The following is a 27,783-nucleotide window of genomic DNA, read 5'->3' as shown; positions in this document are numbered from 1 at the left end:
GTATTGCATGCATACGGAGTAATGTGAAATCCTGACATGGTTTTATTCAGTTGGTCATTTTTGTTGCATCGGCAGAGTGAAGATAGTCCAAGTCCTAAGAGACAACGCCTCTCTCATTCAGTCTTGGATTATACATCTGCATCACCAGCTCCCTCACCGCCAATGCGACCATGGGAGATGACATCAAATAGGCCGCCCCCTTCGGTCCGACCAAACCAGCATCACTTCTCAGGGGAACGGTGCAGCACACCCGCACGCAACAGGAGGAGGTTAGTCGCGCGCTCTGTTCTTTACTTTCCTTCCACTGGTTGGTTTGTGTAAGCATATTTTTAGTGTCAGCATATTTTTGTAGACATTTCATAAACATCAGTGCATGCACATGTGTATATTCATGTATAAAATTATTAAAAGTTGGGCTATCTTAGGTTAAAGAGAATTCATTAAGCTCTGCATTAGTAGGTAACAGAGATTGAAAGAGACTAAAGTTATCTAAAGTCAACCTATGCCAGTATATATAAATTAAACTATCTTATGATTTAGGACTGATTATGAAGCTAGATATAGCTTAAAAATAGATTATTTACCCAGTATCCACAAAATCCTGCACTCAGTAACCCCCAACACACACTCCTTCTTATGGGCTAGTCTACAATCAAGATAACTGAAGAATGGGTTCTATACTTCTGCCCTTTCCAGTGTTCTGTCTTTTAAGAGCGTGACTACCAGGCAAATTATTTTATAGCTATTAAATATAAGTATGTAGAAATAGGATTGTCTATAAGTGTTATAGCTTACATACCTGGCTGTACATAGTTTTTTCCTATTTTATGGTGAACTGTTTGTTGTGCATTCAGAACATGGAAAAAAATGTACAATCAAAAGGATAACATGAAGCAACTCCTAGGTTAAAACTGATCTCTCATAAACTGCCCACCCACACTGTCTTTTTATGCCATGCCATGCCATGCCATGCCTTTTTTTCCAAGGGAATAAATTGGTAGTTTATGGATCCCCTGTTCATTGTAGTTTTGAATAGTTTTGAATATATATTCCTTTTTTGTTTTGTTTTTTATTGTTTTTGTTTGTTTGTTGTTATTTTGAGACAGGGTATTTCTATGTAGCCCTGGCTGTCCTGGATCTCGCTCCAATCTGCCTCTGCCTCCCCAGTGTTTGGATTAAAGGTGTGTGCCACCACTGCCCAGCAACCTATATATATTCTTAAGCAATACAGTTTGGGATTTTGTTTTCATTTAGATGTATTAGTCTTTGGCTTTATTAAGTGTTCTGTGTTTAATGTTGACAGAAATTGAGCATTTATTTTTTTTTACTGTGGTATAATCTTACATTAAAGTATGATAATTTATCCACTTACTATTGGTTAATAGTCATATCTAGGTCATTATTATTACTGTAAAGAGTACTATTAGAACCTTTGCATACACATCTCATTCGAATGTACAGAGGTTGCACCAGATAAAAACCTAAGATAGGAAATGGATGGCAGGATGTGTTTACAGGTGAGATAGTAGCTAGCTTTTGTTTGTAAATTTGCAAAAAGAACCATGCTCTTCACTCATGGAGGAGTGAAGGACACTTCACACCCATAAAACAGCAGTATGAATCACAACCCAGCAAATAAATACCCAAATGAGTCCACATTGAGGATAAACAACTAAGTAAATAGATGAGAAGAAAGTGCCGACTTGGGCTGCCAAGGTAGCTTAGGACGTAGAGTGCTGTTGCCCAGTCTGACAGCGTGAGCTTGAGCCCCAGGACTCACTTAGTAAAAGGAAAGCATGAACTCCGGAAGGTCGTCCTCTGATCTGCACAGATGCACCACAGCATGCATCACCACCCCCAGTCCCCCATAAAAAGTGTAAAATAAGAGGAATGGTAACTTTTTCTTATGGAATAATTCGTTAATAAGCGTAGAAATGAGGGTAGTAGAAAATCCCTGTCAGAGTAACATAGTGATTCCTGCAGACCTATGCATGTTAAAATTGACTGGTGAATTTTATATTTAAATTGGTCAGTTTTTTAAATTGATTGGGAACCATAGCACTTATTTAATTTCTTAGCTTACCTTAGCATATATTATTTATAGGTAATAGATAATACAGAATCCTGATTGCTAAACATTATAGTAATTGGCCTTCTTTTTGGCATTTACCTTATTGTAGTCCTCCCGTTAGGCGTCAGCGAGGAAGAAGGGATCGTCTGTCTCGACATAATTCCATTAGTCAAGATGAAAACTATCACCATCTCCCTTACGCACAGCAGCAAGCAATAGAGGAACCTCGAGCCTTCCACCCTCCGAATGTATCTCCCCGTCTATTACATCCAGCTGCTCATCCTCCCCAGCAGAATGCAGTCATGGTCGACATACACGATCAGGTACAGTAACAGAATTCCCTGGAAATACCAAGAGTAGACGTTTGTATTTTTCAAGGGAATTCATTGATTTTTTTTGTTGTTATATGTTTCTTTAATTCCTGAAATGTAGCTATTTAAGTTCTCCATTCTTTTTTTTTTTGTTTGTTTTTGTTTTTGTTTTGTTTTTTGTTTTGTTTTTTGTTTTTCGAGACAGGGTTTCTCTGCAGCTTTTTTAGAGCCTGTCCTGGAACTAGCTCTTGTAGACCAGGCTGGGCCTCGAACTCACAGAGATCCGCCTGCCTCTGCCTCCCGAGTGCTGGGATTAAAGGCGTGCGCCACCACCGCCCGGCTTCCATTCCTTTTAATAAAAGAAATTTAACCAGGTGTTGTAACACACGCCTTTGATACCAGTGCTTGGCAGCAAATCTACAGTGAGACCTTGTCTGTAAAAATAATGAGAAAAATGTAATTTAAAATCTACACAGGTTAAAAACTGAAAGAAAAAATTAAAGTAATATGAGAGAAGAATCAGTCTTAACAAGTGCTTTAAAGAATTGTTTAAAGAAAATTATAAAATTGTTGAGGAAATTTAGAGAAAACCTGTGCAAAAGATAAAACATTGAACCTGAAAGATTCAGTTTTGTGAAACCTGTCAGTTCTTAATTAAAGGATAGACTTTGTAGAATTAATGTAGTCCCAAATATAATTATAGTAAATTTTAGTACAATTTGAAAAGTTAATCCTAGTTTCTATGAAGCTTTTTTTTTTTTTTACTCTATAATAATTGATAGCAGGAAGAAGCAAAATATTGTTAGTTTTTTAAAGTTTTTTTTTTTTTTTCTTCATGACAGGGTTTCACTGTGTAGCTCTGGCTGTCCTGCAACTCACTGTAGACCAGGCTGGCTTTGACTCACAGAGATAGATCCTCCTGCCTCTTCTTCCTGAGTGCTGGGGTTAAAGGCGTGTGCCACCACTACAAGCTTGTTTTTGTAAAGTTTTGTTCTTGCTCAGCCCCACATGTCTTTTATTGTACAACTGCTTTCTTCAGTCCAGGGCAGCCCACAGATCTAAAGTACTACTTTTTACTTGTTTTTTAAGAAAATAATTAATGGACATAGCCCTTGGCATAAAGCTTCAAGCAAATGGTTCTCACATGACTTTTTTATTTTGGGTTGGAGAGATGGCTCAGCAGTTAAGAGCATTGCCTGCTCTTCCAAAGGTCCTGAGTTCAATTCCCAGCAACCACGTGGTGACTCACAACCATCTGTAATGCAGGCATACACGCAGACAGAATATTGTATACATAATAAGTAATTAAATAAATATTTTTTTAAAAAATTTTATTTTGTATGTATGGGTATTTTGCCTATGTTGTCTGAGGTTTCTGTCCTGCTCAGTTCCGCAGCCGTTCAGTCCCAAAGAAACACACTGAGGTCTACATTAGTCATAAACTGGTTGACCTATTAGTTCAGGCTTCTTATTAACTCTCTCTTACATCTTATATTAGCCCATTATTCTCGTCAGTATTAGCCACATGGCTTGGTACCTTTTTCAGCAAGACATTCTCATCTTCCTCTCCATCTGGGTGATGACTGCAGACTGCCTCTTTCCTCTTCCCAGAATTCTGTTCTCCTTGCCCTGCCTGGTTGCCCCACCTATACTTCCTGCTTGGCTACTGGCCAATCAGCATTTTATTAAACAAGTATAAGAAACAGATCTTGACAGAGTAAAGCCATTGTCCCTCAGCATGCCTACATGTATGTCTGTATACTGTGTGCATGTCTAGTGCCTGTGGAAGCAAGAAAAAGGTGTGAGATCCCCTGGAACAGGAGTTATAGATGGTTGTGAGCCACCATGTGAGTTCTGGGAACAAACCTGGCTCTTCACCACCGAGCCATCTCTCCAGCCCCAGAAAATGATTTTTAATTGGCTGCATAGAAACAGGTGAAGACACATGAAGCCAAGCCTGACCATCTAAGTTCAATTCTCAGAGCCCACATGGTGCAAGTCGTTCTCTGACTTCAGTGTTTTCAAGCATAGAGGCACACATAAATATAATAATAATAATAATGGTGGATAAGGAGATGACTCAGGAGATACTGGACCTGTCCCACAAATTTGAGGAATGGAATTAAAATGCCCATAAAAACCAGTCGAGCAGAGTGAACTGCCTGTAATCCCAGAGGTGGAAATAGCAGATTGTGGAGGCAATGGAAAAGAAAGTCTAAATGGTTCGTAACCTCTGCCGAAAATAGTTAACCTTTCTAGTTTAGAGAAATGCAAATTTAAATCTGTACTATAGCATTTTCCACTCTGATTTGCCAGCATGTTAGTATTACAAATCTGAGAAGAGATGCTAGGAATTGGGTCCTCTTAAATTACTGTTGGGTATGACTTACGTCATACAGCCTTGTCAGATGAATAAATGCTAACTTAAAAATTTCGAACATGGGGCTGTAGAGATGGCAGAGGAGTTGAGTGCTTTCTGCTCTTACAGAGAACTTGAGTTTGGTATTTTAGAAAGCTATACCTAATTTGGATGGTTCAAAACTGCTTGTAACCCCAATTGCAGGGGTTCTGACAGCTTCTGGCCTTCACAGACATGGGCATATAAACTCACATAGGCACACACATATACACATGCATTCTCTTTTCTAGAAATTCAGAAATATATCCCCATCTCTTTACCCAGTATGGTTTGAGATAAATAATATTTCAACTAATATAAAACAGCATGGTGGGGGCTGGAGAGATGGCTCAGAGGTTAAGAGCACTAATTGTTCATCCAGAGGTCCTGAGTTCAATTCCCAGCAACCACATGGTGGCTCACAACCATCTGTAATGAAATCTGGTGCCCTCTTCTGGCCTGCAGCCATAAATGCAGACAGAATGCTGTAAACTAAGTAAATTAAATCTTTAAAAAAAAAAAAAAAAAACAGCATGGTGATTTATGTGTATGCGTGTTATATAGTGTGTGTGTGTGTGTGTGTGTGTGTGTGTATACATATATATATATATAGAGAGAGAGAGAGAGAGCTGTGTTTGTATTGGTGAAAGAGTAATGGCAGTTTGAGTATCTACATCATGATAACTATTAACAAATAAGTGTGCTTGAAGTGTCTGGTTAACCTCAAAAAAAGAAAAAAAAATGAGGGGAAGGCAAAGATGGGGCGGGAAGGGGAAGTTTGGCATTGCTTACATATTTGTGGTGGGTGCTGGTAATTGAGCCCAGGGCTTTGAGAAAACACATTTACACTAAGCTCTGTATCCCTAAGCCAACTTTAATTTTTAATACCACCATTGTTTCACCTGTTGCAACTAAATAAAAATATTTTTCTGTTGGATATTCACAAGCACATAACTTGGGCTGAAGAGAGGTCTCGACAGCCATCAGTAACTCGAGTTGCAGGGTCTCTGTGCCACCTCCTAGCTTCAGCAGCACTGCACTCCATGGCCCACAGATAGACGTGCAAGTAGAACACCCATGTAAATATTTTAAAACAAAACAGAATAAATCTTTTCAGAAACCACAAGCTTTAATTTTTATAAAATTGTTTCTAGGAGTTTTGCTCTATAAGGCAGACTGAAAGAGTCAGCATACAATGAGTTGTTTTTATTTTTAGATTTATTTATTTTATACATATGAGTCTTTTTTTCTACATATGTGTATGTGCACCACATGCATGCTTGGTGCCTGTGGAGGTCTGAAACTGGAGTTAGAAATGAGACACCATGTGGGTGCTGGGTACTGAGCCCAAGTCCTCTGCAAAAACAAGTACTCTTACCCCTGAGCCATTGCCAGCCCTCTTTTTCAGTTTTTTTTTTTGTTTTTTTTTTGTTTTTTTTTCTGGTAAAGGGTTTATTTAGCTCTAGTTCTGTGAGGATAATGTATAATCTTCATAGTGTTATCTCTCCTAATCAAAGACTAAATATTCTGAGTGAAATAATGGAAGAAGTAAGGAATGACTGTCACAAACCTATAATTACAGCACTGGGAGGTGGAACCAGGGGATCAGGTGTTCAAGGCCAAGTTTGGCAACATAATGAGAGACGAATTTGGGCTACATAAGACTTGTGTTTCAAAAAAAAATGTGAAGGAAGTACATTGTGAAAATTTATATAGCAGGTAGGGGGATCAATAAATGTTTGTTTAGGCAGGGTCTCATTTATCCCTTGAATTTCTGATCCTCTTGTCTCTACCCCCCAATGCCACGATTACATGTTTGAGCCACAATGCCTAGTTTATGTGGTGCTGGGGTCAAACCCTGGAATTTATAATATGACAAGTACCATACCAACTGAGCTGCCTCTCCAGGCCCTCAAATGTTTTTGAAATAGGTGATGTTGTCTCAAAAGTTTTATTTTTCTTTCCTAAAAGCTCCATCAAGGAACAGTTCCTGTCTCGTACACGGTAACCACGGTGGCACCCCATGGGATTCCACTCTGCACAGGTCAGCACATCCCTGCTTGCAGTGCACAACAGGTCCCAGGATGCTCTGTGGTCTTCAGTGGACAACACCTCCCTGTCTGTAGTGTGCCTCCTCCAGTAAGTCTGTGCCTTTATTTCTCACTAGATCTTACTATTTAAAATAGCATGCCAGCTGGGTTTTGTTTATGACTTAAAGTTCAGAAGTCCTCCCTTAGGATGGCTAACAGATACGATTTAAGAACTGTCTTTGTAGGTTCACTTGCAAGTAAAAAGTTTAATTTTACTGTAATAAAAATCTCAGCACAGGGCTGGAGAGATGGCTCAGAGGCTAAGAGCACTGGCTGTTCTAACAGAGATCCTGCATTCAATTCCCAGCAACCACATGGTGCCTCCCAGGTACCTATAATGAGATTTGGTGCCCTCTGCTGGTATACAGGCATACATGCAGGCAGAACACTGTATTCATATAAATAAATAAATCTTTAAAAAAAATCTCAGCACAATTATAGTGACCATTAAATAGTTAGTTTTAAATATGATGTATTCTATTTATAGTGGTTAAAATATATCCATTTATAGTGATTAAAATTATCCATTTACAGTGTCTTAAACCCTATTTCTTCCTATATATAAACTAATTAAACCTTAATAAAGATTGGCTTTAGACTTAGTAATGTAATATTCAGCAGTTGGCATTCTTAGCCCTTACTTCAGTGGGCACTCTTGAAACCCTGTTGTGTTTTTCACCATGAGAAACCCGTTAATGAATAATGCGATTATCCCAATTTCTTTTCTTTCTTTCTTTCTTTTTTTTTTTTTTTTTTTTGGTTTTTCGAGACAGAGTTTCTCTGTGGCTTTGGAGCCTGTCCTGGAGCTAGCTCTTGTAGACCAGGCTGGCCTCGAACTCACAGAGATCTGTCTGCGTCTGCCTCCCGAGTGCTGGGATTAAAGGCGTGTGCCACCACCACCCGGCAATTATCCCAATTTCTATAAACTTGATCTGGAAGGTAAAATTACTTGCTTAGCGTCATAGAGATAATGAATTCAGACAACTAATTTTTCCCTCTAGAGCTATATATTTTATCTTGTAATATTTTGACTCCAAATATTAGAAAACAATGAAGGTGTTTGGGATCGGGAAAGCGCTTGGGAATGCTGAGTATAAATTTAATCCCCTGGTCTGCCTGGAAAGTTGAAGCACACATACATGTGTCAGTGACCCACGCTGGCCTCTGAGGAGCAGAGTGCAGGATCGATGAGATGGCTGTGAGGAAGAGGTCCTTGGAACAATTAGACAGTACAGCTACACTGTTCACCATTCTTACTGATAGACACAGAAATATTCGAGTACTTACTATGAGTTTTGGGAGGTGTGGTAATTTGATTCATACCTTTGTCAAGAAAATTGTATATTCTGACATTTTTAAACTAAAAGTAATGCTTTTCCCTTACAGATGCTTCAGGCCTGTTCGGTTCAGCACTTGCCAGTACCATATGCTGCATTCCCACCCCTTATTTCTAGTGATCCATTTCTTATACACCCTCCTCACCTTTCTCCCCACCATCCTCCTCACTTGGCACCGCCAGGCCAGTTTGTCCCTTTCCAGACACAGCAGTCACGGTCGGTAGGTACTTCTAGTCATGTTTCTAGTGTTCCCGGGGTGTTTTAAGTTTGGTGAATTAGTTTAGTAAGTGTAAGTAATTGCCATTTAAGCACTGTAACTTTGGTATTCTTAAAGCTCTTAAAGAAACTTATAGGTAAATAAATTAGTTTAAACATACTTTAGAATTAACTTATTTTTTCTTAGTTTAGTATCACTTACCTAAGTGAATTTTTATTGTTTCTTCATATCTGCAGTCTTTCAGGCAGCTCAAAGCAAAGTTTCTACCTAATTGGTTATAGTTTTTCCCATTTTATGTATTCTATGATTTTTAAGTTTATTATGTGTGTGTGCATTCTGTAGTTGGGGGTGGGGAGTGGGTATGGCATGTGTGGAAGTCAGAGGACAACTTTGTGGAGTTGGCTTCTTCCACCTTCTGTGTGCATTCTAGAACTAAAGTCAGTTTGCCAGCACTGCCTGGAAAGCACCAGCACCTCCGAGCCGTCTCACTGGCCTCCAGCATGTACTTCCAAGTTGAAAAGTAGAACCCTTATAATTGTCAGTACTTGCTGTTTTAGAAAGTGGGGAGGAGAGACAGGAGAGGCTGTGTGTGTGTTTGTGTCTGTCTGTCTGTCTATGTACAGCATTGTGCAGGTGCTTACAGAAACCAGAATAGGGCATCAGATCCTCCTGGAGCTGAAGTTTCAATTTGTTGTGAACCACCCAATGTGGGTGCTGGCTACTGAATTCTGCCCGGCAGAGCGACAACCTCTTAGCCATCTCTGCAGCCCCAAAGAGCTTTCTTCTCCTCCCTCTTCCCCTTTCTTCTCCTCTTCACCTGCTTCTTCCTCTTCATCCTCCCCTCTCCTCCCTCTTTCCTTTCTTCTCTTCTTTTTTTCTTGGCCTATATGGTTTATTTTTGGAACAGGGTCTCCTTTAACCCAAGTTCATGAGACATTGTATTCTAGAAGCTTGAAACAAGGCCACCTATTTTAAGTTTATTTTAAGAAAAACACACTACATGATGTGAAGTACAATGTACTTTGTAGTTGTTGTTGACTTAGTGATCATTGAGTTGGAGTCTCCCTGTGTGTCCCAGGCTGTCCTTAGTTTTCCTGTCTTCACCCCAAGTGTTAAGATTATAAATTTATGCAGAGCAGTAGTGGTGCACACCTTTAATCCCAGCACTCGGGAGACAGGCAGGTGGATCTCTGTGAGTTTGAGGCCAGCCTTGTCTACAAGAGCTAGTTTCAGGACAGGCAGAGAAACCCTGTCTCGAAAAACCAAGAAAGAAAAAATTATAAGTATATGCTACCACGCCCAGCCACAATATGCTTCGAAAATTAAGAATATCAGTTTTGTAAATAAGAATACTAATACATGTATTATCTAAAAGTCACATGTTGACACCATGACTTTTGTAGTAAGAGTGAATTTGTATAGCGTACCTCACTGTTCCTGCTTCTGAATTATACACACACCATATGCTTGTTCATCTAGGAGGCTCAGTGTCTGAAAATTCTCTGTTGATCGGGGTGTTATGACAGCTCAAACTTGAACTTCTGTATAATTGACTTGTGATTTTTCCCCTCCCATTTTAAAAGAGAGCTTAAAAGACATGTGTGCTATAATGGGTAACAGAAATGCTTAATGTATAATTAACACAAACTAAAAATCGAGGTAGGAAACGTTGCGTCCACCTGTTTTTGTTTGTTTGTTTGTTTGGTTGGTTTGGTTTGGTTTTTCAAGGCAGGGTTTCTCTGTAACATTGGAGCCTGTCCCGGAACTAGCTCTTGTAGACCAGGCTGGCCTCAAACTCACAGAGATCCGCCTGCCTCTGCCTCCGGAGTGCTGGGATTAAAGGTATGTGCCACCACTGCCCGGCTGTATTTTAGTTTAAGACAACCTTGGCCTTGAAAATATTTTTTATTGTTTTATTATTTAGAAAAGCATCTGGAGCACATTGATTTCTTTTTTCTCTCCACAGCCTCTACAGAGGATAGAAAATGAAGTGGAACTCTTAGGAGAGCATCTTCAAGTGGGCAGTTTCACTTATCCCCCCTCGGCCCATCCCCCCACATTACCTCCGTCAGCTCCTTTGCAGTTCCTGACACATGATCCTTTGCATCAGGAGGTGTCCTTTGGCGTAGTAAGTCTTCATACGTTGTTACATTCATTTATTTGCTTGAGAGCTTATTTTAGTTGTTTTCAGTGTAACTCTGAAAATGTTCAGAGCTCATGTATTCTTAAAATCACATGCATATGTATTTTATCCTTGGCTGTTTTAGCTATATTATCATTAAAGAATTAGTTAATGCCACCTGAATAGTAAGATTTTTAAAAGTCAAATAAGTGGCAGTTAGGCATGGTGGCATAGGCCTATAATCCCAGCGCTGAGAAGGCAGAAGCAGGGGGGTTATTGCAAGTTCAAGGACATCTTAGTCTGCAAGGCAAGTTCCTGGCCAGTCTAAGCCAGGTATCTTAAAAAAACAAGTTGGGAAATTGAATGTTCTGGCGCACACCTTTAGTCCCTGCACTTGGGAGACAGAGGCAGCTGTATCTCTGTGAGCTGGAGGCCAGCCCAGGACAACTAGTGCTATGTAGAGAAACTTTGTCTCAAAAAAAAAAAAAAAAAAAAAAAAACAAAAAACGAAAAACACCAAGTTGGGACTAGCAAGGTAGCTCAAAGGGTAAGGGTACTTTCCATTTAAGTTTAATAAATTATTTGACATTGTTTGCAAACATAGAATGATCATTCTCAACCTTTGTCTCCTACAGCCTTATCCTCCATTTATGCCTCGGAGGCTCACAGGGCGTAGTAGATACCGATCCCAGCAGCCAATACCACCGCCCCCTTACCATCCAAGCTTACTGCCATATGTGTTGTAAGTTCCTTCTTCTGCTTATTCTCTTGAGAGTGCTTTATGAATGCCTTCTCTGTGGCAGGTGACTTAGTATGTGTCAAAACGTGTTAAATGGTTATGAGGTTACAGATCCAATTAAGGAAGAAATGGGGGAGGAAAAATTTCAAGGCAATTTGTTTAGCAAATTATAAGACAGAAAAATTTAAAGTATTTAAAGATTTTAATTTGTCTTTTGCCTCTTAAGTGTATGTGTACCATGTGTGCATGCAGTACCTGTAGATGCCGGAAGAGGGCATTGGATCCCTGAAACTGGAGTTAGAGATGGTTGTGGACAACTATATGGGTAGTGGAAACTGAACCCACATTCTCTGCAAGAACAGCAAATGCTCTTAACTGCTGAGCCATCTTTTTAGCCCTGGAGTCACTTCAAAACACACAAAACCCGTTTTTATATTTGTCATGCATGCTGTAGGGGAGCACATGCATGCTACCGCTTGTGTGTGAAGGTCAGATGATACCTTGGAAAGGTCTGTTCCTCTACCATGTGAACTCTAAGGATCAAACTCATGATCAGGAGTGCTGGGGGGACCTTTACTGAACTATCTCTCTTAGGCCCTAGAATCACTTTTGATTATCCAGCTTTGATGGTATTTTTCTTGGAAAAGACAAGAAGTCATTTTTGCATTTTAGAACTAGGCTGTTGGGATTAAGTTTACTTGTAATGAACATTGTGGTTTAAACGTGATAGTTTTTTATTTCCTTCTGACATAGCAAGACGTGTAGACCAAGTCTAGAGTGTTTTGTTAGCATTGTGTCTATGAGAATGGATTCTTCTGTCCTTGGGTGTGCTCATGACCCTCCTGCTCCAGCCACCATGTCAGGAGTGGGAATCTGAGTGTGGGGGCACACTGTCATCTCAGGAGTCCTGTCCTTAAGTTCAATGCTAGTCTGCTAGATAGCAAAAAGTACCAAGCAAGGCAGGGTTATATAGCACGACCCCATCTCAAAGAAACAAAAGTTTTAAAAGAAAAGAAAGGTTCCTCTGCCTACTGCGTCTCTGGACAACATTTCCCAGAATGAAACACATTACTGTTACTGATACCTTATTGGCTGGGACTTGGTCACATGTCTATACTTACTTTCTAGAACAAATATCTTAGCTCAAAGGTAATCTTTAAACTACAAGTTATTTTTCTGATAATTTTAGTTCCCTCACTCCCCCTTACCATGTCCCTTCCTCTCTTGTCTGTTTGTCTTAAAATAAGGTAATATAGTCTCCCAGCTTAGCTGAAAAGTGTTTATATTTAATTCTGCATTTTCAGATAAATTTTAAAATCAGCATCCATTTTGCATTAAAAGACATAAAAAAAACTAATGAGGTTTTGTATTAAATCTATAGATAATATGGTGGAATAGTGATAACTAGTGATTTTTCTAGTCTACTTATATTTTACTGTTTATCCTAGCAGTTTTTATTATATAGGCCTTACACGTTTTACTAAGTCATTGCATTTATCAAGTGTCAGTATGTGCACGTATGCCTGTGTACACATGTGCAGACTTTGGCCCTCTTGTGGGAGTCAGTTGGGTTCTGGGGATCAAGTTCAGATTATCAGGCTTAAACAGAGCTCCTTTACCTGCTGAGCCATCTCTGGCCTTCACATTTGTCTTGTGCTATTGTAAATGGCATGTTCTGCTCCTAGTAAACCCAGTGTCCTTAAAGGGTTGCCACTAGTAAACACTGACTGTTCTTCATCCATGTAATGGCTTTGTCCTCTGCCGTTTGTGTTCATGTACTAACATATAAACATTTCCTCGGTGGCTTTCTTTGTAGATCAATGCTCCCAGTACCACCTGCTGTGGGCCCAACTTTCAGCTTTGAATTGGATGTAGAAGATGGAGAAGTAGAAAATTACGAGGTTAGTAGAGGAAGTGTGAATTAATTTAGGGAGTATTGTGTAATGTCCTATACTTTCACATAAGCATTTATTAGATTAACTTTGCATTTTAAGATACAAATGAAATTTATAATTCATAAAATTGCCAGCATCCCTCGGATTTTCCACACCCGTTACAGGAAGTGGACGTTCTGCTCCGGTTCACTCAGAGAGGACAAGTGATGAGAGGGGCGGGCGTTGTTAGCTGTGCAGAAGACATTTGTGGGCCCAAAGATGTTTAGAAAGGTATTTTATTTTGTGGTACGTAGCATATGGTGTGCGGCTAAGGTGGAAGGAGAGTGGACCTGGTGGGTGAACGTGCCTGCCATGCAGCACTCGAGTTTGAGGCTTAGCCCAGGCTACATAGTAAGACCTTGTCTTTAAAAAAGAAAGGGTGAGCCTGGCGGTGGTGGCGCACGCCTTTAATCCCAGCACTCGGGAGACAGAGGCAGGCGGATCTCTGTGAGTTCGAGACCAGCCTGGTCTACAGAGCCAGTTCCAGGCCAGGCTCTTAAAAAAAAAGCTGCAGAGAAACCCTGTCTCGAAAAACCAAAAAAAAAAAAAAAAAAAAAAAAAGAAAGGGTGAAAATGGAGATTTGAGGCATGATATTGGGATTGGTGCTTAATAGTCTGAGTCAGGAGGACCCTGCGTTCAAGATTAGCCTGAGCTATATAGCAAGACACTTGTCTTTGTAAAAAAGGTAACCTAGTTATAGGTTAAAGCAGATAAGTAATGAGCCATTAAAAATCCAGGAAGAATGAGATACTAGTGTAAAATCAATAAACATAATTGTAACATCCTAAGATACATCTAATGTTTTAAATATGAATTTATGTTAAGTACTTGTAAAAACCCAATTCATTCGTTAGTCTTTTTTATCTTTCCTTTTCTTTATATACTACTGAGTACAGTTTGGTGTGGGGGAAGTTACTCATTATAAGAAAATTTCTTTGAATAATGGTGAAATTAGTATCATCTTGTCAGCCTTGAATTAATGGCACCACATGATCCTGAGTACCTAGTGATTTAATTAATAGTGGACACAGTGGGCCTGATGAACATAGAGAAGATCAGATCTTTCAGTGCACAGAAAGTATACTGGGCGAAAAATGTACTGAACCAAATAGGTCAGGAGTGGAAAGTTATTAGAGTTACATTGGGAATGTCTGTATTTTTGATTGTTTTTTATTTCGAGAAAGGTTCCCCATGCTGACCTTTAACTTGTTATATAGCCTTGAACTTCTGATTATTCCTGCCTCTGCCTTTAAGTGCTGCTGTATGTGGTTCTACCATGTTTTTATAAGACTTGATATATGAAACCATGGTAGCATTGGATCCTAATTTGAATAAAATACTTGTTTTAAAAATAATAGTAGTATTTGAACATTAATTGGGTATTTAATGTTAAATTTTTTGACACGATGCCATTATTGTGTATTTTGTTTAATTTTTTTTTATGGGTATAAGATGTTTTGCTTGTGTGTGTGTGTTTTTGTGCCATATATGTGCCTGATGCCCTTGGAGTTCAGGAGGGTGTCAGATGGTTGTAAACCCCATGTGGGTGCTGGGAATTGAACCAGGATCCTCTGGAGGAGCAGCCAGTGCTCTTAACTGCTGAGCCATTGTCTTATTTAGGTTTTTAAATGAAGAGGCACCAGGACCATGGCAACTTTTATAAAGAAAAACATTTAATTTGGGTAGCTTACAATTTAAGATTTAGTCCATTATCATCATGGTGGGACGTAGTGGTATGTAGGCTGGTGTGGTGCTGGAGGAGCTGAGAGTTCTACATCTTGATCAGCAGGTAACAAGAAGCAAATTGAGTTCTACTCTGGGTGTAGCTTGAGCATAGGAGCCTGCCCTACAGTGACACAAGGCCATACCTGTTAACAGTACCACTCCCTATGAGCTCATAGGGACCAATTACATTCAAACCTACCACAGCCATCTTTTCAGCCCTGTTGTGTTCTTTTGAAAAGTCTTATCTTTTAATAAGTAGATGTAATCCACCTCCCTGATGCTCACTTTGCAGGTGTTAAAGTAATTCATACAGTTCAGTCATATCTAAACTAATGTCTTTAAAACTATTGTTTGTGTGTATCTGTCTGTTTATATGTCTGTCTGGGTGTGTGCCTTTGCCATGACGTGAAGTAATTTGTGGGAGTTGGTTCTCCTGTCTGGAGATGAATTAAGCTAAGGTTGTCAGGTTTAGTGGCAAATGCCTTTACCTGTTAAGTCAGAGACATTTTGATTAGAGCAGCTGATCTGTTGCATATTCATCTCTGTACTGTATTAGAAAGGGATCTGTTTTTGGTAAAAAGCATCCCATAATTCTTGTGAAATTGGTTTTTACTCCCATGGTGACTGTACCTTCCTCTCCTGAAAAATACCACTTAAAACAGATACAGGCAAGATTGACTTCCAGACTGGACATGACAGTTCTTTTGGTCATGGAAAGATTTACTGAAAGCAAATGTGAAAAATCTTAAAAAGTCAGGGTGCAGTCTCAGAGAAATATGAAAGGAGTCAAGTTAGGGTTGTTATCCTAGGAACCCCACTCAGTTCTAGCCTAAGTAAAGTTTTTTTTTTTTTTGTAAAATAAAAATCTTAAGTTATGGACAGAGACTGCACTTTTGTTTCTCAGCTGCTCAGACCCAAATAACCACACAGAAACTATATTAATTACAACACTGTTTGGCCAATGGCTCAGGCGTGTTTCTAGCTAACTCTTACCTCTTAAATTAACCCATTTCAATTATGTTGTATTTTACCATGAGGCTTGTGGTTTGTTACCTTACATCTTGCTTCTTGGGCGGCTGCATGGCGTCTGCCTTCTTTCTCCCTTCGTTCAGTTTAGTTTTCCCGCCTAGCTGTATTCTGCCCTGTCATAGGCCATAGCAGCTTCTTTATTAACCAGTGGAAATAAAACATCATGCAGAGGGGCATCCCACACCAGTAAGTGCTGGGCATGTTGCCCTCACACCATGAGGGTTGCCATGAGCTTGGAGCTAACCTGAGCTACATTCTAAGTTCCAAGACAGCTTAGGCTACAAAAAGATCTTGTTTTAAGGAAAAAAAATAATTAAATTTAAAAAAAAAATAGAAGTTGCTCCAGTGGATGGCCAAAGAAATGACTCAATGGGTAAACGCTCTTGCCACTAAACCTTGATGACCTGAGTTCAATCCCTGGGACCCACCCACCTGGTTCAAAGAGAATTGATTCTCCCTCCCCCTCCCCCTACACACTGTCTTCTGACCTCTACATGTGCGTGTGCACATATATAAGTAATTAAACTATCATATTACTCCAGTAGAAAATGTAAAGAAAGATGAAAATCTGTCTCCTTTCCCTTCCCTTAGGCCCTGCTAAACCTAGCAGAACGACTGGGAGAGGCGAAGCCTCGGGGACTGGCTAAAGCAGATATTGAACAACTTCCCTCCTACAGGTTCAACCCTAACAACCACCAGTCGGAGCAGACTTTGTAAGTATGTTTATTTCTTAGTCACAATAGCAGGTGTCTGCTGTTAGGAGGTTTAAATACAGAATGGACTGAAATTCATCAAGTTCACCTGTTTAGTGTTTTTTAGCCTGTTTGTAAAGTTGTACAACCATCACCACAGATGTAGACATTTCATTGCTGCACAGAGTGGTTTCTTCTCTCTTGCTAGTAGCTAACTCCCTGCATCTTCTCAACCCTCTCTCTTCATGCTTTATCTCCTGCCTCTAAATGTCACATGTCTAAACTTCTGTAATACAGTGATTCTCAACCCTTTACTATGGTTCCTCATGTCGTGGTGGCCCCCAACCCTATTATTTTCTTGCTACTTCATAACTATAATTTTGCTACTGTTGTGAATTGTAAATATCTAATATGCAGGATATCTGATATGTGACCCCTGTGAAAGGGTCGTTTGATGCACCCCACCCCCCAGAGGTCACACCCACAGTTTGAAAAGCAGTGCTGTAATATCGTAGTCTAGTCTGCCCAGAACGTCAACAGAGCGTAACTGTTCTTCAGGTCCAGGTAGCAGCTTGTGTCAAGCATTCATTTTTATGGCTAAAAATGTTCCATGGTATAAATATACTATGTTTATCCCTTCTTTAGTTGATGGATATTTGGGTTGTTTCCACTGTTTGAGTTTTTTTTTTTTAGATTTATTTTTTGTATGAGTGCTCTGCATGTGCACCTGTGCGCCAGAAGAGGGCACCAGACCCCATTACAGATGGTTGTGAGCCACCATGTGGATGCTGGGAATTGAACTCAGGACCTCTGAAGAGCAGCCAGTGCTCTTAACTGCTGAGCCATCTCCCCAGCCCCCACTGCTTGACTCTTACAAATAATGCTTTATTATATACTTTATATATATTATAAACTTTATATACTCTTAGATCACAAAAAATTACTTTTTTCCCCTTAATCTAGAATTTTGATGCATTGTTTTTTAGATAAATTACTTTTGCGTATGTCTGTGTTTGTTGTATGTATGCAGGCACACATGTATGTGTGTGCACATAGAGGCCAGACCATTCTCCACTGTAAGGCAGGGACCTCACTGGTTCACTCAACCTCCTTGATCTCACTAGCCAGCTTGTCTCAGAGAAACACTGTCAACACTGAGCCGTCTCTCCAGCTCCTTAACCAGAGATGTTTGACAGTCTGTTAGTAAATCTACATTAGCATCATCATTTTCAGGAATAGTGGTAATTTAAAAAAATAAATGATACTTTGATAACCGAGAATGGCTTTGTAATTGTGATAGTCATAACAAATAGAAAACCAAAAATGACCTTTTTGCTCTTTTTCCAGGTGTGTAGTATGCATGTGTGATTTTGAGTCGAGGCAGCTTCTTAGAGTCTTACCCTGTAACCATGAGTTCCATGCCAAGTGTGTCGATAAATGGCTTAAGGTAAAGTGATGATGAGTATAAAGAAAGTAACTGCTTTGTCGTCTTCTTGACCATGGGTTAAGAGGGGTTGGGTCTAGGAGATAATGGAAAGTCCAGGAAAGAGTGGCTGCAGAGACTGGAAGTAGTTGATAGTTCTGCATGTGCTTAGCATGGGTGATCTCTGGGTTCAGTATTTACCGTTGTTTAAAACAGAAAAGAGAACTGCAGCCAGCAGCATGGCGGCAGCTCCATGAGAGCAGGGAGCGGGCTGTCTGCCCTCCCAGCTGTGGGTGCAATTTTACCCTGGTGTAGTCTAAGACCTGGGCTCCTTAGGATTCAGATCTTTTTTTAATCAGAATTTGGATGGGACCTCATTGAGGCTTTTTTTTTTTTTCTTGCCAGAGATTTTTATGGAGATTAAACTTTTTACTTAATTCTGATCAGTTCTCTTGTATATATGGAAAAGCTCAAAGATTAAGGCTGGTGAATGTCCTTGAGTTGAGGTCAGCCTGATCTACAGGACAAGTTCCAGGACAGCTAGAGCTACAAAATAAACCATGCCTCAAAAAAAGGAAAAAAAAAAAGTGGAGGAAAGCTAGGGCCAGGCTCTTGGGATATTCCTACTGTCCTAGCACTCAAGAGGAGGTAGGAACGGGAGAATGAGAAGTTCAGTGCCCAAAGTCCTGTTTCAAAAAAAAAAAAAAACTAGTGTGTTTGACACCTCTAGCTCCACCTATGTTGTTCTTGGGGTGGGGTTGGAGGGGAGGCAGAGCAAGGTTTTGATTTTAAGTTATTTACTAAGTTTTTTCAGACTAGCGATAGATAGCAAGTCTTGTTTATGAGTTTAACAAAGTCAATCTTGATATTTGTGTAGGTTGTCTTGCTTTGTTTTGGTTTTTTATTGTGTTGTTTTGTTTTGTTTTTTAAAAAGGGTCTCATGTAGCTTAGGCTGGCTTGAAACTCTTAATCCTCCTGCCTCTACCTACAAGTGTTGGGATAGCAGGTTTGCACAGCCGCCCTGGTTTAGAATTGGTTTGTTTTTAAGGGATCAGAAGATAAAGATCATATGGGATTATCGGTAGACCTGGGTACTTCACTGTATGAGATGCGGCTCCAGTGAGCTTCCTCTTGTTTTTCAGGGAAATCGTACTTGCCCAATTTGCCGAGCTGATGCTTCAGAAGTACATCGGGATTCAGAGTGACCGGCCTAAGAGCACAGATTTAGTTTGGGTGTTCCTCATCACGTGTATATATGGACTATCCATTGAACTCAACCTGTGTGGCTTCCAGCCCTCCCTTTACCAAAAGGGTCAATGGACCTTTCTTTGCACTGTGTGACTTAATCAACTATAAAAGCTTACAATTAGTCTTCACAATTATGGGATTGTTATACTAACTGTGTGATTGGAACTCCAAAGATCTTTTCTTTAGCTTAATTTGTGTGTGCACTAACATTCCCTGGTTTTTGTGTGATCATTCCGAGTGTTGCTGCAAGATTACAGTGGACGTGATCTTTTAGCATGTGCTTTTATAAAAAGTGGTAGCTCCAGATGATATAGCAATCTACCTTATATAGAGCCTTCAGAAACTGTGAGTGGAAATGAGTGCAGCGTGTGAATCTGAGAGAGAGAGAGTGTGCAACTACATGTGTGGGCATGGTAGCTACTGTGTGTATGAGATCCTATATACCAGCATGTACCAAGAATGTGTGTGTAGTTTTAATTATGCTGCAATGTATAATCTGGTGTGTTATTTAAACAGCACTAGTACTGTACACTGGTTTTCCCCTTGTGTTTGCTGTTGCACACTGATTGCTAAGGGTGCATCAATTCTAAGCATTGAATACTCCGTCCCCTTCCCTCCCAAGGAATGGAATGAGAAAAACCTTCTTCCTTTGCTTCAGGCAGCTGTCCCCTTCTCTTCCTCTGTGATCCTAAGTGGGTCACTTAAGAAAAAAATGTCAGATTCTCACTCCATGACCTGATTTTTTTCTTCAATTCTGTTGTAAAAGAAACTTTTAAGTCTCCAACTTGCTATTTCCAAAAAGAAGGTGCAATATCATACATCATTATTAGCAATATCGGCATTTCAATCAGTGATCTGAGTGTTACTACTTCTTGTTTTTCCTTTACATTTCCAGTAGTGTTTTACAGAAAGGACCTGTGATTTTATTCATGTGTAGATTTGTAGTCTGTTCCGAAGATGTTTGAGTAATATATTTTTAAGAACACCACTGGTCCCATAAGTATCACCTTCTTGACTTCCAGTAGAACAGAATCTGTTATCTTAACTCAGCCTGGTTTCTCGTGTGTGTTCTTCGCTCAGGCCTCCATGGGTAACTAAATTGTTTTAAGAGAGCTATTTCTGTTAGTGTTAATTGAATTCCCACACTCTGGTCCTGAAGTTCTCGAATTCTTTCCTCAGTAACCATTCTCGTTGAAACCTTTGTTTCAGGATGGTCCAGGCTGTGACAGCCCCTTTCTTAGGCCTGGTTTGCTTGGATGTCTTACTCTTTCCCTTTTGTTAGTATGAGAAAAAGCTTAATACAACAGGTGCCCGGAATACTTGCAGTGTAAATGAAGATTGGATTTTGTATAAAAAATAATAATGATGTTGTCAAACAGGAATTGACCTTTATTTAATCAGAAATGATACATAGCCGTGTAAAACAAGACAGATTGATTGAACATAAATCAGATGGTTGGAAGTCACTTTTCAGCAATTGGATTCCTTCCTCCTTCTCTCAGTGTGCTCAGCCTTGTCTGCCTCTTTGTGAGTTCTCGGCTTCTGTCTGCAGCCACACGTGCTGCAGCCTTCCGGTCACAGCTGTGACACTTGCTGCCAACCTCACTCAACTCGCAATTGGCACTGGGCCTATTTTTTTTACTCTGACAGGGAGAGTGTTCAACTACTTGCTACTGCCATGTTCCTTACCCTCCCTTGAAGTCTCTAAGCTCACCACAGCCTAGAGTTCAGGAAAGTCAATCCACACAGAAGCACAATTTGTCTTCTAGACACTGTTGCCTCTATCTAGTCAGACAAATAGGATTTGACCTATTTTCTGTTTGCCCTAGACTAAGTGTGTCAGAAATACACTGGAACAGTGGTAAATGCACATGTTCCTTTTAAATCATTAGGACATCCCTCGTGTTCCTAATGATAAAAAAGGTGTGTTAAAGTCCAAAATTAATGGCACATAATAGTCATCTCCAAATCACATACAGTTTAATCTTTATTTTTTAATTTAAAGAAATCATGTTTAAAATGACAAAAGTCCATATTATATATACGCTTTTATATAGCTGCAAAACTTTATACCTGTACAGCTCTCACGTGACACTGCTCCACTCAGTATTTGTTCATTGATGCACACAAGTGAAGCACTTTCCTCGTTTATACAGAGATACTGACTACCAAGGCACACTGTGCTAAGACCGGAAAGCAGCCTTTCTTTATTCTGTCGATATTTGCCATGACGTTCCCTTTCCAGTAGATTTTTGTTTTTAATAGAAGTACTTGGCAATTTAGGAGGCAGCAGGTCTGTCCTGGTAAAATTGTGTTTTGCAGTTATGACTGCTGTCTCCGTGGGATGTCTTCTCTTAGCACAGAACTGTTAGAGAAGGATCAGACTTTTGTTCGTGGTGTGGTTGGTGTATTTTAGGAGCAGACCTGGCGTGATCTCTGAGTGACCAGGTGGGCATCTTTGGCCAGAAAATGAGAAAGTGCGGTTGGCTTCTGCCTAACCGTGGTCTCCGGGAGACGCACTGGGTGGCAGATGGATGTTGGTAGCCTTCATCCTCCTCCTCCTAGAACAACGCTGGCTTCACTGCTGCAGCTCAGCTGTGGGGTTTTGTTGTCGATGGTTGGTTGGTTGGTTGGTTGGTTTTAGATTTGGGGTTTTGGTTTTTTTGCATGAATCACCATATTTTGTATTTTTAACTCCAACCTCAACAAAACAACTCAAGGCCTCTAAGTATCAAGATACCATACTAATATTTTCCTGTCCTGAATTTTTTTTAGCAGGATCTGAAATTGTGAAAGCATATTAGATTTTCTATACTCCCTGAACTTTAATTTGCTAGAATTCTTAATTTGGGCCTCTTGTGGTAACTTCCAGTGTGATGTGCCTGCCAGCTTCCGAGAACACTTTCACAGTATCTCTGGGCCTTCTCGAGTCTGCTCCCCACAGTGCATCTGGTTACCTCATGTTGCTGTTTGTTTAAGATTATGAAAACTCATGGGGTGTTTGTTGGAATCATTTGCTGAGTCATTTCCTCAAATCATATTCCATTGTATCAGTTAACATATAGTTTTAAATGTATGTATTATAAATATCTGTAACCAAATCATTTGAAGGCTTGATAAATTTTTAACAAAGTTTGTACATTTTTTATGAAAGTTACTAGTAATGCTTTACTAAGTAGTGCAATGAATTTTTATTTTTAATCCCTGTGCCCAATTTTGGAGTTGAGAGGGTTGTTGGTAATAAATGTATGATGTACACTTAAAATATCTGTTGTGTTTCATGTTAGGTATGTTTTAGGAGCTGTGTTTACAAAGGGGGGGGTATGATAGGATGCAGCCAGGTGGCAGAGCTGGCTTGGTGCTCACTGCTGAGCTTAGTCTTTAAAGTGTAGTCTTTGGTATTGGTTAAACAACAGGAGTCACAAAATGAGCATGGTAACATAGGTATCTACCTGTTTCCTTAAAAGACCAAGCAATCAGCAGAAAATGTAGCCACACATAGGTACATGCATCTCTAACAAGCTGCGGGTATAGGAAACTTTAAGACTGTCTCTTCTCTGTGTCTCTGTGCAGCACCCCCGCCCCCGCCCCCCCCATGAACCATAAGATACAGAAAGCAGCTCGTGTAACTGGAAAAGCAAGTGTACATTAGGGACAGTTAAATGCAAGTTACTGTCAACATCGCAAGGGGAAAGGACCCTCCGTTCATTGTCATACATGGTGACTTAAAAATGTAAGAAATCTGCTGACCTATTTACTTGAGCAGGTGTCTGAGTCTGATACCCCACCAGCAAAAGCATTCAGAAATCCGGAGTTATAAACCATAACCTGAAAAATGGCTGTTCTAAAAAGCCATGGGATCCTCAGCAAATATTCTTTCAATAGGAGTGGAAGTATCGGTGCTGATGCTCTAAGGGCTTCGTCTTTGCCAAGTGTTTCCAGTGCTCTCCTGAGCTGGCTTTGGTGATAATCACAGGCATCTCAAATGTGCCCGCAAACATCACTGGCTACAATGTTTAACAGAGAAGAAGCTTCTATTTACACTACAGAGTAAGATTTCTGAAAGCTGGGGTCAGATCACACCTGTCTCAAGTGTAGTCGTGTAAGACAGTTTAGTGGCCTCATTTAAAAGCAGAAGAATTGGCCAGGTAGAGTGCTTCCTTAGTCCTGGCTTCAGTCCCCAACTGAAAGAAAAAAAAATGTTATTCAACCTAGCATATATCCTTTCAGTGTAAGAGGGAGCTCTTGATGCCATTAACCCCAGCATTTGAGGCCAACCTGGTCTACAGAGTGATTTTCAGGTCAGACTCCAAAGCAACAGAAAAAAAAAACTTTTGTATTTTCTCAGATCCTGTATATTAAAGCACATCTAATTTAAATTGGCCACATTCTAAATATTCAGTAACTCATGGAAGTGGCTGTCATACTAGATGGCTCAGATCTAGACCACTGTGCTATGTTATCTGGTTTCCAAGGAAGTGCAAGTTAAGACGGGTAGTGTTTGCTTGTAATCCTGACACATACTGGAAGGCTTATGGTTGTGTTTAGGGGGATGCGCTTTAAATGGACCTTACTCTCCTGGCCTCAACTTCTTTTGTGTGTATGTATACAGAGGACAACTTTGGATGTTACTTGGGGTGTTCCTCTTGTTCTTTGAGACGGGGTCTCTCACTGGCCTGGAGCTTGCTAAGCAGGCTAGGCTGACTGACCTGTGAGCCCCAGAGGTCCTTTTGCCTCCTCCTCCTTAGCACTGGGATTACAAGTGTGTGCCACCATTCCCAGCTCTGTTTTTGTTTTGTTTTAATGTGGGTTCTGGGAATCAAACTTTGGGTCCTTGCGCTTGCAACACTTAACTGACTGGCTATCTCCCCTTGCTATTAACAGAGTAAATTATATTTATTGTTAGACAATTTTATACATGTAAACAATGTATATTGGTCATATGCTTTCCCAGTTTGCCCCTCACATTCCCCCAGGCACCTTCAACATGTCTCTGGTCCCCATTTTTTGTAACTGTGATAGCTATTTGCAGTTAACAAACCCAAACATCTGTGTATACCTGTGTGGGATTTTCTTCTTGATACGTCATTTGAAGTAGGAAAAAAACCACTTTTAATCCATATCTTTTGAAGTGGGAAGATACACCTTTAATCTGGGCTATGCCTTTTGTTGGCAAGCCTGTATAAAGGACATAGAAGAAGGACGTTCTTGCTCTTGTTGACAAGTCCATTCCTTCAGTGGATCAAAGCCTACTACTTCGAGATTCCAGTGTATACTGAAGATCAGCTGAGACATCCAACCTCATGTATTGAAGAAACTCCTGGATTCTTTGACCTTCCGTTTTGGGTAGACAGCCATTGTTGGGTTAGCTGGACCACAGCCTGTAAAGCCATTCTAATAAATTGCCTTAATATTTTTTCTACAAATTCTGTTTCTCTAGAGAACCCTGACTGATAGTACTCATTGAGTCCAATTAGTTGCTGCCTGTTGGAATATTGGCTAATCTTGGCTTGGTTTTTGTACAGGTAACCATAGCTGCAGTGAGTTCTGCCATGTCCTGTCCAGAAGACAGCATTTCTCAGTAATCGTTACATTCTTCTTCTTCCTCATTCTGAGCCTTTGGGAAGAGAAGGGTGCAGAATCAAACTTCTAAGTTTTATCATTTTTAAGTTATATATCATGCCTTAAATTATAGTCAGATTAAAAAGCACTTCACTTGAATAGCTAATGTAATTTGTTATGGTTTAAAGATTCGCTTGAAAAGCAGGTTTAGTCGCTATGAACAATATGCTGCCCTGGTACAATTCAGGAATCAAGTTCCTAGGCCTGGGACTATAGCTCGGGCAGTAGGGAACCTGCCTAGCATCACAGACTGAGTATGGTGGCACCTGTCTACAGTCCCAGCACTTGGAAGCAAGAGGACGAGGAGTTTGGGATAGCCTTGACTACATATGAGTTCATCCTGTGTCAAAAGATCCCAACCATGTTTGCTTAACGCCTTTAGAATCCTCAACTATTTAAATAGATACATTAGAGAAATAAATGGTGGTCAGGGCTAGAGAGATGATTCTGCTCTTACACGAGGTTGCTGCTTTTGGCAGGAGGCCTGAGTTTGGCTCACTCACCCAGCAGCTCACAAGCGTCTTAATTCCAGCTCCACGGCACCCAGTCCCCTCTTCTGTCCTCTGGCATCTACACTCCGTGCTCACACAAGAATCAAATTGGGTTTTGTATTTTGGTTTTTGTTTTCATCTGAGCAGCCCTAACATTGGCCATTCTGAAGAACCTGAGGGTGGTTAGCTTTTAACCCACTTCCAGATGATGGACTGGATTCTTACTAAGATTACAGTACAGTGTGCACGCACCTAACCTCTTACATGGTTCTCTGCTTCCCAAAGTAGCAGGAAATTCAGTAATAAAAGTCTAGTAACTTCATGGTTTAGCCAGCACCACCAAAATATAAAACCGTATCAAGCCCTTGGTTCTTGGCCTACATATGAAAACAAGGTAAGAAGATATGGTGGTTGTAAGTGGGAACAGAACTTAAACATTGTAGTTGTCTCTGCTGATTTTGGATACTAATAGCACATTGCTGCTACATCAGTGAAACCGTTCTGCCAAAATTGAGCTAGCCTAACAAAGGAGAAATGTATTCTCTCTCACAATTCGGCCTTAGAAAGCCCTAGTGTGGTCACTGGCACGGATGGAAATGGATTGGCTGTGCTAGTTTCAGAAGCCCATAAAGAAATGGGTTTCTAGGTTCCAAATACCAAATTCTACTTGGGGAAGACAAGCCAGAAATTAAAAAAAAAAAAAACTCACTTGACCCTGGGCCTTCTGAGGCAGCCTGGGCAGTATAGAGTATGACAAGGTGCCCCCATCTCATTAAAAAGCGTTGAGGTAGTTCAACAGGTATAAAAAGTGCTTACAGCCCTACAACCTGAGATTGATACCCAAATCCACCTAAAAGTGTTAAGGAGAGAATCAGCCCCACAAAGTTGTCTGACCACATACGTACCTGTGCATATGTGTGCACAGATAATATACATAATAAAGTAATTGAAAATAAATGGTAGTTTGGGTGTGGTAGCACATGCCTATAGTTCCAGCACCCATAATCATTTCAGTAGGATTATAAACTGAAGAGGCAAGCCTGGCCTACGCAGACAGACCGTGTCAAATCAGTAGGTGCAAAAGCCTTTGATCCCAGCACTCATGCGAGCCTAGTCTACATAGTAAGTTCTAGACCAGCCAGGGCTTCAAAGTGAGATCCTGTCAAAAAAAAAAAAAAAATCCAAATTGGGGGCAGACCTGCTGCAGTGTCAAAAGCAAGTGGCTGGATGGTTTTAGAAAATGGCACAAGGCAGGACTCACAGACAAAGGTTAATGCTTGCAGATAGGATATGTAAGACTGCAGGTGTGAAGGAAGCCATGAGACAGCTTCCTGAGGATCTTTATAATAACAATATTTCCAATTAAGAGAGCCCTGGACCTGACCATGAGGCATCAGGTCTTGCCTAAGGAGCAGTGGACAAAATATGAGGAGGGTAAATTCTACCTTGAACCCTATCTGAAAGAGTTACTGGGGAAAGAAAAGAGTAGTCTTGCAGTTGAGATCTGTGGGTGTGCCTGATCTCAAGCATATTTTTATGAAGTTGTTTCAACCTGAATCACAATTTAAGAATTACTTGCTCTGCAGATGCCTTGCTTTAAATAAATGTCTATTGTAACATTTATTTAAATGTTATTTTAAATATTTAAAAAGTAATAAAAATAGGTTCCACTCACCCACAAGCACTGTTAGAAATGACCAAGATGAAAGCAAATGCACATTATCGTCCTAAACCATAACAGGTACACAGTACAGAACCTGAAGCAGTCCCGAAGGCTACAGAGACAGCTCTGGCTAACACTGCTCTTGAGAGGATGTAGGTGTGATTGTCAGCATCCACACTGGGGCTCCTTATCATCTGTAACTCCAGTTCCAGAGGATCTGACATCCTGATCTGGCCTCCATAGCACCAAGCACACACATGGTGCTCAGACATGCATGTAAGGAAAGTACTTAGAAGTAAAAATATTTTTTCCTTTCATTTTAAGGTATTTGTGCTTCAATTTAAAAATATGAGAACACTCCAGCCATGGAAATAAGTAGGCTTAACTGCATGTAGATGTTCACCTCTCCCTCCACTGCTCCAAATCCAGTCTCATCCCTAGCTCTGTAGCAGCCTGTAACCGAGCTCCACTGTTACAAATCATTCCATTCAGGCCACGAAACTCAGCATATAGACGGCTCCACCTACCAAACGAGAGCGAAGACCTAATCCATCAAAGGTCATAGTTCTTGGAAAGTGTCTAAATGTACTAACCTTGCTTTTTGGCTTCTGTGGCTCTGCTCCTGGCTAACTGTTCTTGATAATTAAAGTATGTCAGCCCAGAATATATT

The 27,783-nt window shown here is 40.3% G+C and overlaps 1 protein-coding gene across 10 annotated transcripts in view; it reads left to right on the top strand.

Moving 5' to 3' along the window:
* Rnf38 (ring finger protein 38) overlaps positions 1-24,763 on the top strand; it is a 119,013-nt gene extending 94,250 nt beyond the window's left edge. For 9 of the 10 annotated variants that reach the window (XM_038347618.2, XM_038347627.2, XM_038347625.2 and 6 more), the window contains 10 exons: positions 76-269; positions 2,181-2,394; positions 6,752-6,919; positions 8,257-8,427; positions 10,391-10,552; positions 11,182-11,288; positions 13,102-13,186; positions 16,566-16,687; positions 18,014-18,113; positions 19,232-24,763. In XM_038347618.2, coding sequence (XP_038203546.1) covers positions 76-269; positions 2,181-2,394; positions 6,752-6,919; positions 8,257-8,427; positions 10,391-10,552; positions 11,182-11,288; positions 13,102-13,186; positions 16,566-16,687; positions 18,014-18,113; positions 19,232-19,294 — 1,386 coding nt within the window. In that variant the 3' untranslated portion in view covers positions 19,295-24,763. The remainder of the gene's footprint in view (positions 1-75; positions 270-2,180; positions 2,395-6,751; positions 6,920-8,256; positions 8,428-10,390; positions 10,553-11,181; positions 11,289-13,101; positions 13,187-16,565; positions 16,688-18,013; positions 18,114-19,231) is intronic. The other variant, XM_038347620.2, reaches the window with a different exon arrangement.
* The last annotated feature ends 3,020 nt before the right edge of the window (positions 24,764-27,783 follow it).

Source organism: Arvicola amphibius, chromosome 11, assembly GCF_903992535.2.
Source record: "Arvicola amphibius chromosome 11, mArvAmp1.2, whole genome shotgun sequence".
NCBI lineage: Eukaryota > Metazoa > Chordata > Mammalia > Rodentia > Cricetidae > Arvicola > Arvicola amphibius.
Note: the sequence above shows the minus strand (reverse complement) of the source record. Positions and strands in the feature narration are given on the sequence as shown.